Source organism: Medicago sativa, chromosome 3 (assembly GCF_051527215.1).
Source record: "Medicago sativa cultivar Bolivia chromosome 3, Bolivia_mono, whole genome shotgun sequence".
NCBI lineage: Eukaryota > Viridiplantae > Streptophyta > Magnoliopsida > Fabales > Fabaceae > Medicago > Medicago sativa.
The window spans coordinates 32,507,825-32,520,926 of NC_140751.1; the positions used below are offsets into that span (position 1 = coordinate 32,507,825).

Consider the following 13,102-nt stretch of genomic DNA (forward strand, 5'->3'; position numbering starts at 1 on the left):
AAAGTATTGTATCTCAATTTAGGTTAAGAATTTATAGGGTACATATCCTATGGAAAAAATAAAATCTCACCATCTATATGCTTAGTATCTGATTCTAGTTCTAATTTATATCAAAATCTACTCTATGAGACTCAGACTTGATGTATAAAGCAGAACAGATTGATGAGAATCAGGCTCTTTGATATGCTGCAATAAAGGACTAAACTTCATCCCAAATATCTGAATCTCTAAGTTCGAGTGCCTCTTCAGAAAAAAATCTGTTACCTGCAAAAGTACTTAACAAATCAGCTAATTCCTTTGTATAAAGACTCGATCGACAAATTACGTTTATATATTTTAAATGATAGATATACTTACCTCTGAGCATCCGAAAAGTTTAAGTGACCTTAGCGACAAGCATCTATCCACAATTAAACCAAACTCATTGTCTGTCAATTTTCGACACCATGATAGATCTAAGGTATGCAAATTTTTGGCATTCTTTGCTAATGATAAAGCTGTCTGTTGGCCAACCTGGATTAAACCAAATGTAACAGACACTCCGAAAGATTAACAATAGTCTCACATAGCTAAGTAATATTCAAGAATAGGTTGAGTTGAGTCGACAATGTCTTCCACAAACCGTAGAACACATTAGCGATAAGTGCTAATGTGTTCAACATGAGAGACATCTGGCAAGAAAAATATTAAAAATTTTACCTTCTTAATTTTATTAAGTGAAAGTTCTTTCAAGGATTTGCCTGTTATCTCCAGAAAAGCGGCAATTGCTATATCGCTGTATCAGAAGAAAAGTTAAGTTATTAAGCAATTGGAATTTAGACAGATCATTGATTACATGCAGCAAGCACTATGAACACTATCCAATGAATGGAAGATATCAATCAGATCCACAAAATTATTCCTGACATTCCAAATGCAAGACAATCCATACGAACAACAGCAAAAAATACATTACCAGTTAGAGAATCTATAGCATCTTAAGGAAGACAGGACGCAGAAGTCAAATTTGAGTTTCGAAAACCGTTAAAAACTTCCCAAGGAGGATTGCGATTAATCATAAATCTTCCGACAAATAATATATAGAGTTGTGATATTTTGTCCAAGATGAGTTGCATAAGTTATGAGTTTCCTTCCTTATCACAAACAAAGATACTTATCCTACTAAAAAGCTAGAAATTACTAGCAAATGAAATACATCAAAAAGTATAATGAAATCAGAAAATTTCATAAAACAAGAGACTACCTGAATGGATTGCGGCAGAAATTCAATTTACGCAGTGCTCGGCAACTATTTGTAAGATATCCAATAGTTAAATCGGTCAATTTGCACAAGTTCATAAGATCAAGAGCTTGCAGTCCTGGACAATGTTCAGCAATGACTTTCATCGATGCATCCGTCAAATTTCTACACATTGATAAATATAACACAAGTTTTAGAAAGTAAAAAGAGAAAATATTTTCACAGTAAATGGAGCCTTAAAATAGTACTTACATACAGTCCTTTAAAACAAGCTCCTTAATGTTGTGACCACGTGCAATGATGTAACTCTCGATAAACTTATCACTAACAGTTGTAACACCGGCTAGTGACAACACTTCTAATTGTTCGAGTCGCTTCAATCCCGACAAGATTAGATCAGCATCAATGAGTATGCAATCATCAAGATACAACTCTTTCAAAATGGATCCTAATGAATCGGCCAAAATATCAAGACTAGCATATGTGAGAAGCGAACATTGACTTAAATTTATGGATATAAGCGCTGTTGCAGAAGAAACTAGTAACTGCAAGTCTTTATCCGTAAGACGACATGCACCAGTGAGGGATAAACTGATCAATCTAGACAAGCAGCTTGGTGACTTTGCCAATGTAGAAAGTAACGTATCTTCAGTTATAACTCGTCCACATTGGTCAAGTTGTAGCACCTATTCCACAAATAAATGTACAATCATGAATTAAGATCTTGCAGAAGCTGCTAAACAAATCTTCTGATAGTAGACAAAGCATGCAAAACCTAAAAGCTAGCGTATATATTGCCACTAAAATCTTACAATGGAACAATGAAATACCTTGAAAAGTTGTATGTATCATATATTGAGATTTTCCAATACAAGAAAAACTATAATTCATTAGCTGCAAAGGTTAATAAAGTTAAAAAAGCATCATAAATTCTCACCATCTAATTCTATTCACACAAAGTAAATTTATGTGAAACAATGCTCCATTTAAATTTAATGCTATATCATATGAAACAATTGAATTTAATGGACATACCTCTAATGTGGAAGTGTCCACCACTCCAAAATATGTAATGAATTCTCCCTGTGTCAACCAGGAGCAATCTTTAAGCCGAATCCGAGTAGGAAACCCACTTAGAAGTAGTTGAAGAAAGCGACCATTCATTTTTCTCGAATCACAAAGCAACGCGCAAAGCCTTTGTTTGAACTCATCCGGAATACCATCAAGCGAAACCATTGAATCAACATGGTTAGCAAGGACTTTAAGAGACAATTCTGTCAATGAAGGAACACAAAACCTTCTATTCACCAAATCTTCTCCATTCCTTTTCGGAACCCAAATAAGGGATTCATCAACAAACCCCATTTTCTTGGTTTTGGAAATTCGTTCTTGAATAACTTTGATTGTTTCGGAGAAAGGAGTTGGAGAACCATCATAAACTTCAGGCACCACATCATCGTCACCATTATCTTCTTTCTCTGAAACAGTGTGAATAAGTGATGCATATCTCTTTGCAACGCCTTTGTAAAACTGCCTGTTCCTATCATCATCATCATCATCATATATCACTTTCAGTTTCACTGCTAATGATATAAACAGGCAATGGATTTTGATTCTCTATCATTTCCTTCCTCTGATCATCGTCGTCAGTGATAGCGATGATGTTGTCGTCGTTGTCATCATCAGTGAGGGATTTCTCGTCTATTGTGTCGAAAAAATTGCTCTTAGAAATAGAGGCATAATATTCTTTGGATAAGCGACCCAAATAATAATCATCGGTGTCGTCATATTCAACATTGTGACCCTGTTGTTGTTGGGTTATAGAAGCTACATTGCTGAGTGGAGGAACAGAAGAATTGGAAGAAGAAGAAGAAGAAGAAGAAGAAGGTTGTTCTTGTTTTTGGTTGGTATTGGAATTTTCTGTTCTTGGGTCCATTTTCTTCTGTTCTTGCTTTCCCGCGTGAAACTGTGATAAGAAACTAGAATGTCAAAATATTAAAACTAACAGAAAACAAAAAGGGTATATTGTAAAAACTGTACTGGACCGGGTTCAAACCGGGAACCGGAGCTAGCTGGTAGTACCGGTCCAGATGATAAATAAGTTGATAATGAATATCACTCTAAATATCCCATGATTGTAGGACATCCTGATTGGCTTCTTTCCATGTTTAGCTAACACAGCCTCAGTCATAATTTTTTTTTTTTTTTTTTGAGGGAAGCCTCAGTCATAAATTATAAGTTGTTTTTATTATTTTTATTTCTACACATTAATATATGTAATTAATTTTAAACAAGAAAGAAAAGTTATGAATTGTTTTTCAATAAAAAAAAATTACTACTTTTATTTGTTTTAAGATGTGCAATATTATACACGTTAGACAAATCCTTTATAAAATTATCCTTTATTAATGGTATGAGAAAGCTGAAATAAAGAATTGAATGAAAAGTTAAGGGTATTATGGAAAAAAACATTAAGAATTTATTGCTGCTACATCACATGCTTCTGCAAATCTCTGCTGCTTCCTCTTGAGTGCCTAAAATTATGGGTGGACAATTAAACCAAAAAAACGAATCGAACTATTGAATTGAACTAAATCAATCCAAAAAAACTGAACTATTACTAACAGTTCTTCGGTTCAGTTCAAAATAGTTCAGTTCGAAACAGTTTGGTTCGATTCAGAACGGTTCAGTTTTACTGTCTAAAACTCAATTTTGTTTGGTATTTTACATTTTTTTTCAATGGTACCAATAATAGCAGTTTGGTTCGATTCGGAATAATTTGGTTCGGTTTGAAACAATTTGGTTCAGTTCGAAATGCAAACAATTTGGTTTGATTAAGTTATTTTAAATTTATCGAAAGATTGAGTTCGTTTCGGTTCGGTTTTCATCCCAAACCAAACCATGTCCACCCTACCTAATATTTCATTTCCAAGAAAAAAATTACAAAAAGGCATTACAAAATTCTAAACTTTCCTTTATTACACTATTAGTCTATTTAGTAAACAATCAATTATGAATAAAATAACTTTTTTAAAACGCGTTGTACCCAAATTTTTTAAATAGTTATTGCCAATTTTTATTTTCTTTGTTATTGCTTTAATTTACATTTCATGTAAGTAAAAATTATTATGTTTTTTTTAACATATTGGTTAAGTTTAAATTTGGTTTTAGTCTCTAGAGCACTCTCAATTTTTAAGTTAAGTTCTTGATATTTTATTCAATTTTAGTCCTTAATTTGTTGCTATCAAGATTAAATGACCAAATCACTCATTATCAAAAATCGAATAATGTTTTTGCAGTGACTAAACCTAAAAAGTTATAATTTATTGGAATAAAATTAAATTTTTCTTTAAATTTAATATGTTGATTTTCTTTAAATTTGGCCTCTGCGTAAAATTTCTGCTAGCTTCATCGCTGTTGGACTTCATCTTGTTTTTATCTTTCTTTACTTGAAAAAGGTTCCAACTTTGCTACTACCTAACAGATTCTATTTCTCTTGCAGCAAGATTTTATACATACTCAATCATTACAACAACAACAACAACGCCTTATCCCACTAAGTGGGGTCGGCTACATGGATCAAATGCCGCCATAATGTTCTATCAAAGACCATATTTGGATCCAACTCATTGACCTCTAAATCTTTTCTAATGGTTTCTCTAATAGTTTTCTTAGGTCTTCCTCTACCTCTTTTAACCTGACTCTCCTCCATTTGATCTACTCTTCTTACCACGGCGTCTACGGGTCTTCTCTCTACATGTCCAAACCATCTAAGCCTATTTTCTACCAACTTTTCTACTATAGGTGCTACCCCCACTCTCTCTCTAATGATGTCATTCCTAATCCTATCATGTCTAGTCTTACCACTCATCCAACGCAACATCCTCATCTCCGCTACGCTTACTTTACTCTCGTGTTGGCTCTTAACCGCCCAACACTCCGTACCATACAACATTGCCGGTCTGACTGCTGTCCGATAGAACTTTCCTTTCAGCTTAAGTGGTACTTTCTTATCGCACAAAACACCTGAGGCTCTTCTCCATTTCAACCACCCAGCTTGAATACGATGATGTACATCAGCTTCTATTTCTCCGTCATTTTGTACTATGGACCCAAGATATCTAAACCGTGTAACTTGGGGTATGATATGATCTCCAACTTTCACCTCTAAGGTAGACCCACTTCTCCTTTTACTGAAGTTACATTCCATATATTCCGTCTTGTTTCTACTCAGGCGGAAACCGTACGCTTCTAAGGCTTGCCTCCAAGTCTCTAGCCTCCCGTTTAACTCCTCCCTCGACTCACCAAGCAAGACTACATCATCTGCAAAAAGCATACATCTCGGTGCTAACTCTTGGATGTGTTCCGTCAGTACATCCAAAACTAAAGTAAAAAGATAAGGACTTAGGGTTGACCCTTGGTGCAGTCCTATTGTTATGGGAAAATCTCCGGTATCCCCATCCTGCGTCCTCACACTAGTCGAAGCCCCCTCATACATATCCTGGATAGCTCTAATATAGGCAATCCTCACCCCTTTCTTCTCCAGGGCTTTCCACGAAATCTCTCTAGGTACTCTATCATACGCCTTCTCCAAATCAATGAAAACTAAGTGCAAGTCTTTTTTATCCGTCCGATATCGCTCCATCACGCGTCGAAGTAAGTAGATCGCTTCCATAGTCGACCTCCCAGGCATAAAACCAAATTGGTTATCCGTAACGTGAGTCTCTTTTCTTAGTCTTCGCTCAATTACCCTTTCCCATAACTTCATGGTATGACTCATTAGCTTAATTCCCCTATAATTCGCGCAATCTTGTATATCCCCCTTGTTCTTATAGATTGGAATTAAGGTGCTTCTTCTCCACTCGTCCGGCATTTTCTTCGTCCTCATAATCTCGTTGAAAAGTTTTGTGAGCCACCCAATTCCTCTATCGCCAAGACTTTTCCACACTTCGATAGGTATGTTGTCCGGCCCAACTGCCTTGCCATTACTCATCCTTTTCAACGCTTCTTTCACCTCGTGCTCCTGAATCCGACGATAATAGTTATAGTTTCGGTCCTCCTCTCTGATGTCTAACCTGTTAGAGTCTGGTAAGATCTCATATCCTTCGTTAAATAAGTTGTGGAAATACTTCTTCCATCTATCCTTAATATCTCTCTCTTGCACCAAAACTATACCCTCTTCATCCTTAATACACTTCACTTGGTCCAGGTCTCTTGTCTTTCGTTCTCGTCCCTTCGCAAGCTTGTATATAGATTTCTCCCCCTCCTTGGTACCTAAAGATTGGTATAATCCTTCAAATGCTTGAGTTCTCGCTTCGCTCACCGCCTTCTTAGCCTCTTTCCTAGCTATCTTATATTTATCCCAAGTTTCGGCATTTTTACACTTAGACCAATCTCTAAAACAATCTCTCTTGATCCGAACTTTACTCTGAACACTGTCATTCCACCACCAAGATTCTTTACCCCTAGGTCCAAAACCTCTAGATTCTCCCAATGTCTCTTTTGCCACCTTCTTAATCTCATGAGCCATCCTCTCCCACATATCATTAGCGCTTCCATGTGGTTGCCTCAAACCTCCCTCTAATATCTTGTGTTGGAATATCCTTTGTTTGTCACCCTTTAAATGCCACCACTTGATTCGCGGAGCCCCGCTACGGTCTCTTCTCTTTGCCCTCCTCTTAACCCTTACATCCATCACCATTACTCTATGTTGGGTAGTTAAGCCCTCTCCCGGTATGACTTTACAGTCTAAACAGATCTTCCTGTCTGTTTTCCTAATGAGAAAGAAATCGATCTGAGAACAAGAGGCCCCACTCTTGTAAGTGATGAGATGCTCCTCTCTTTTCCTAAAACACGTATTTGCTATTGTAAGATCAAAAGCCGATGAAAAATCTAAGATGGAATTTCCCTCCGCATTTACCTCCCCGAGACCATACCCCCCATGCACGCCCTCGAAACCTCTCGAAACCCTCCCTACATGCCCATTCAAATCCCCTCCTAGAAAAATCTTTTCTCCTAATGGAATATCCTGAATTAATCCTTCTAGCTCCTCCCAAAACTTTACTTTAAGGTGTTCTTCTAGTCCTACCTGAGGTGCATAAGCGCTAATTACGTTAAAGGTGTCTTGTTCCACTACACACTTTAAGGCTATAATCCGATCTCCTATCCTTTTAACATCCACAATATCTTTCTTCCACTCCTTATCCACAATGATGCCTACCCCATTTCTCGATCTAACTTCGCCCGTGTACCAAAGCTTAAATCCTGAACTATCTAATTCTCTCGCCTTTTTCCCCACCCACTTAGTTTCTTGTAGGCACATAAAGTTAATCCTCCTCCTAGTCATAGTGTCTACTACTTCCATAGATTTACCCGTAAGAGTACCTATATTCCAAGTTCCAAAACGAATCCTACTCTCATGAACTAGCTTCTTTACCCGCACCCGTTCACGAAGATGTGGGAACCCTTGCTTATTTTTCACTACATCCAGGCGGCGATGCAGCGGCCCTTGCTCATTTGACACTGTACTCGAGCCATACAGCGCGTTGCTTCCGGGCAACGACCTAGCATTCACACTATTTCGTATTTGGTCCATGTCATAGAGATTCGACAAAGTTTTACGTTGGCTGTCGAGGCCTAACACAACCCTCTCCATTTTACCCGGGCTTGGGACCGGCCTTGGCAGGATTACATACTCAATCATTGATTGCTAATAAAATAAACCAATCATGTTGAAAATCTACTTCTATTCCTCTGCTTCTGCATGTGAAGAAGTGAAAGACTTGTTAAGTTTTTGAAAAATGAAATTTATTTATTTATGTAACTACCAACCAAACATATATAAACTCATGAACTCAACAAAGAAAACATGGGTGTTTCACTCCGAAACACAACAAAACTGGTCTCTTTAAACTAAACAAAAGGAATGAATAGGCATTTTTCATGTAACACCGACTTCATTCCATAGGGATCTATGTTATGAGAAAAAGACCACGTCTTTCTTTCTTTTTTTTTTTTCTCTCTCTTTCTTTTCTTTTTTGTACTATATTTTTTTCTGTTTAGATTTGTTTTTTTTTATGAAAGCATTAAAATATAAAAGACAGGAGATGCATGAACCAATACAATAGAGTCACAATGTGTAAAACCTCTAAAAAGAAAAACAGGATCTATCCCAAGAAGGGAAAAGACCTAAGGAAAAGGTGTCAAAGACCACCATAGTACAAAGAAACTTACAACTGCTACAAAACTACCCTCTCTATGGAAATTTGAACAAAAGTGTTGATCTACGCAGTCATATTGTTGCCTTCAAACCAACTATTCTGTATCTGTCAAGGTAGCTTTAGAGGAGCCGTTTTGGGCACGGGTCCTCATTCCGGGTGAGTTAAAGTTAGAAGGCTTCACTTTATTCACCTGTTTCTTCTTTCTCTCTGCCTTATTGCTCTCAGATAGACTTGGATGGTGCTGCTCAAAGTCTTCCTCATGGTCTTCCACCGCTAGTCTTTCGTCATGGCTGAGAGTGTCCTCCAGCACCTCTTCTACTTCATCCCCCCAAAATTTGGAAAGAATATGCACACTCTTAAAGGCTGCGGCAGAATGTAGAGAGGGTTTGGAAGCATGAACCAAGATTTGGATTGAAGGGAGCTTGTCACTTATCAAACTATCATAGCGGGTAGTTTTTTTTTAACAAGTCAAAATAAAATTATATTACCACAACAATAGTAGTTCCAAAGCACAAGGTGTGCCTAGGATACCAGTACAAATATATCATATATCTAGCGGGTAGTTACTTGCTGCGGCATAGAAACAGATTAATTTAAGACACCCCAGCAATTAAGTTAGGCTTTTGTTTCTCTGTTTTTATTTTTTGGTACTATACGTTTTTTTAATGCAATTAAGTCTTAAGGGATTAATGATCATAGGATAAAAGAACAATCTTGTTCAGTCGCCCAAATGAAATCCTTGTTAAATATATGATTTTTGCCAAAGATTTGATTTGTTGGAAAAATCTTAACATAGATATTGTGCAGAATTTTTATTTGTATGATCATAAAATGAACTGTTAATTCATAGTTAATTTCTTCTGTGTAAATGTATTTGATATAATATTAGGACCCTTTAAAAAAAATGTATTTGATATAGTATTATTAAACTTGGTGTCAATTAGATTTTTTTTTTTTTGAAGAATGTCAATTAGATTTTTAAAAGCCATTTTCAAGTAGAGATTTAATTATTTGAATTGCTTGTTACCACATGCTGGTTTTTAAAGTTGTCAGGCGTCAAAATTGTAAATGTTTCAATGGCATTGTGTTGACAATTGCCAAAAAAAACCTAAATTGAAAACTATAAAACATGAAATGGTTGGCTTGATTTTCACACTCATAACAAGAATGCATAGATATCAGGTGAAACAGACAATCATGAGTCTTTGATTTTATTCATATACTGTAACAATTGTTTGATTAGCTATAAACAACATGTGCCACAGAAAAACCCTAATTCAAAATAAAAGATTTGAGGTTTTAAAAGGTGAAATTACCTTATATTACCTCGTCAATACAACTAGTTAACACAATAAAGAGGATAGCCGGGAGGACTAAAGCTCTCGCATACGCAAGTCCAGAAGGGGTCACGTCATTTTGGTGTATCGTATGCATGCTTACTCTTTTTGCACAAGACTGTTTTCGGGACTTGAATCTGTGACCTTTCAATCACGTGACAATTACTTTACCATTGTGCAAGACTCCACCTTACAATTTAAGCTTTCTTTGATACAAGAGAGATAACCATGGCTTTGAATTTGAAAACAATTAGTTCAACTAAGCTTATACAAAATAAGAAACTCAGTCCAACTTCCTACATATCCAACATAAACTTACTGAGAGAACAAAATCTTATACACTGCAAGAAAATGAACTTTTAAACAAATGAAGTCGGAGTAAAACGAGAAAAAAAGAGTCCTGCTTTGAATTTTAAAACAATCAGAGTTCAACTCAGCTTATACAACACAAGAACAAAGTAAACTTCAAGTTTTCTAGTATGACAAAATTTAAAGGGAAAGAGTTCTCAAAATATAAAATAATGAATGACAATAATTAAAAGGAAATTAAATAAATAACTATTGAAGCAAGTTCATACAGATGCATTTGCTCGAGCCAAGACTCTACTTGAAGATTGGAATTCAGTTCAGCAGATGCAATAGAGCAGAACCTGCAAGCTTCTCTTTTATCTTAGTTGAGAATAGATTGGACCCAAGATAGATCAGGCTCTTCACCATTGTTTCCATGCTCAAAAGAGGTATATCTTTGCGATCGATCAAAGTCATTTCCGTTAACGGACCAATCAGGTTTTGCAGTATGGGATCCCCGCTTAGGACCGGAGTTAACAGACCGACTCACCAACATGGCACCAGGACGGGGCTGTGAGAAACAGCTTATGTCGTTTAGCATATGCTGCTGACCATGAATGTCTTGGAACATATTTCTTCCTGGTAAGTGAAGAGCTGGCCAAGCATTATATGAGGGAGAGATGCCATTTGCAAAAGGAGATAAAGGCAGTGCAAAAGGAGCTGGTAGCAAACCACGATAAAGGCTCGATGCAGCAGCCATGTCCATGACATTAGGAGCAGATGCAGCTGATCGGGGTAAAGGAACAGCAGATCCAGTGGACACATATATTGGACGCAGCTCTTCAGCTACATGTGCAAAAAAGCACACCTTTCGGTCACAACTAGTACCATCTTTGCAGAGAATGGTGCGATACCGATCTGGGTGTAGCCAGGTCTCGAATAGTCCATGAGCAAATTCACAATTATCTGCACGTTTGCAATCCCCTTTGTTAAAATCAGGGCATGGCACACAGCTGTAGGTGAACTTTCTAAGGTCTCTCCTTCGAGCATTCTCATAAGGATGGTAAAAAGGACACTCGGTCCAATCATGAGAGTATGTACGATGACAAAGAAGGATCTTAAACGAATACATGCGAAATTCATCTGTGGCGTACATGCTGCTTTCTACACTAGGAAGTGCAATTGGATATTCTTTCTTTTCTGATGTAGAATTAACAGCTGTGTCGGTAAACTTTGGAGCCACAGGAGAGGATGGAGATCCATTTTCAGCAGATGATAAAGGGGCAGCTGAATGAGGACAACCGATATCAGCCCCAGGTGATAAAACCAGTCCTTCAAGACTTGTTTTCACAATTTCGAGCTTATGAGGAACAACATTAACATCCACACAATTGATATCAGCGCCAGCAGCATCAGCAGCCTTAACCAAACCACTTGAATCAGCATCAGCAGCATTTGCACCAGCCTCTGGACCTGACGGTGTAACCTTTAAAGTATCAATACTCCGATAGGAAGCATCCACCATTGAATCAGCCATACAGACAGTTAGATTTTTCATGTCATTGACGTTATTTGAACCTTCTACCGCAGATGAAGATGACGAAATTGAAGGAGATTTTGATTTGTTAGGACCACCGTACATCTTTCAATTAACTGAACAATAATGATCATAAAAATAAATAGGTCATCAAAAATGAATCTAACAAACAAAAATAACAGGAAAAGGAATAGATTTTTACAATTTATAATTAGATCCTCCTGGCTTAAACAAATAATTTCGGTTCTAAACATCAACATGAACATTATAAGTACAAATAACGGTAACCTTAGCATGAACATTATAAGTACAAATAACATATATATTATGAAATTGAAACACATATTTTTTGTACAAGGAATCTTTTTTAATAAAATCACGATCCAAACCACAAATTAATAATATTTACGACAAGAATTTATCCACAGAGCCAAAAAGATTTCTAATAAAAACCAACAAAACTGAAACATATATGAGCTTCCTAATAACTCAAATGATGCCAATTTTCCACTTAGCAAGCAGCATCGCATCCCGGACGCAATTATAATTCAAATTATATCAACCCACTTTCAAATTTTGTAAATAATTGTAAATCATTACAATTATTGGACAAGATATCGCAAAAATATTGTAAATCATTACATTTCAACAAAAAAAAATTATTTCTTCCTAAAAAAATAAATTTTATTTATTTCATAATAATTTATGAAATGGGTTCTGTCAAAAAAAAAAATTATCAAATGGGACTGGCAAAAAGTGAAGAGAGAGGTGCTTCCATAGTCACTTTTCTTTATAAGCATCCAAATGTTATACTTCACAATGGGGTGTTTATTTAACTTGGTGTTAAATAATTATGTCTGACGATATATAAAAAGAATTGTTTTTTTAGTGGAATGAAACATTAATTATTAAATTGAATAAACAATAGTAATAACAATAATATTAATAATTCTATAAATTTGACCAATTTTCTTTTACAAACAATAATAATAATAATAACTTTGACTATCATCCTTCAAAAAAAAAACTTTGACTATCATCTTTAAAAAAAAAATTTGACTATCATCTTTAAAAAAAATAATATAATAATAATAAGTCATTTCACAAACCTACTTGACTAAGGACCTTGGAGTTTATGGTTTCAATTAACCCGTGCCAATTTAGTTTGGCTTCTTAAAGCAAAAAATAGTCACGATAAAAAAAAATAGTTAACTCATGGACGGAATGTTTTCTTTGGTGGTGGCCGGGGTTTAAACCCCGGACCTTGCATATTTTTATGCATTGTCCATACCAACTGAGCTAAGCTCGGGAGGACGGGGACATAATGTTTTCAAAGGAATTGAAGAGATGTTAAGATGAAATCAAATATAACAACACGAAGTAATAAGCAAGATACAATGCACGTGAGAATTAAATGAATGAATACGAGCCATTAGATTTTTTTTTTGTGGTGTCCGGGATTCGAACCTCGGACTTTGCA

General features: G+C 36.1%; 2 protein-coding genes across 2 annotated transcripts; both read right to left on the reverse strand.

The window, feature by feature from the left end:
- Positions 1-117: 117 nt before the first annotated feature.
- On the reverse strand, positions 118-3,176 carry LOC146937209 (DNA repair protein rhp7-like). Its single transcript, XM_085749364.1, has 7 exons — positions 3,002-3,176; positions 2,276-2,820; positions 1,493-1,926; positions 1,244-1,405; positions 700-775; positions 358-513; positions 118-264 (listed from the first exon to the last, which is right to left on the reverse strand). Exons 1-7 carry the CDS (start codon positions 3,174-3,176, stop codon positions 118-120), a joined length of 1,695 nt encoding a protein of 564 aa, XP_085605490.1.
- Positions 3,177-10,467: 7,291 nt separating this feature from the next.
- LOC146937210 (zinc finger CCCH domain-containing protein 24-like) lies at positions 10,468-11,744 on the reverse strand. Its single transcript, XM_085749365.1, has one exon. It carries the CDS (start codon positions 11,725-11,727, stop codon positions 10,468-10,470), a length of 1,260 nt encoding a protein of 419 aa, XP_085605491.1. The 5' UTR covers positions 11,728-11,744.
- Between the last annotated feature and the right edge of the window lie 1,358 nt (positions 11,745-13,102).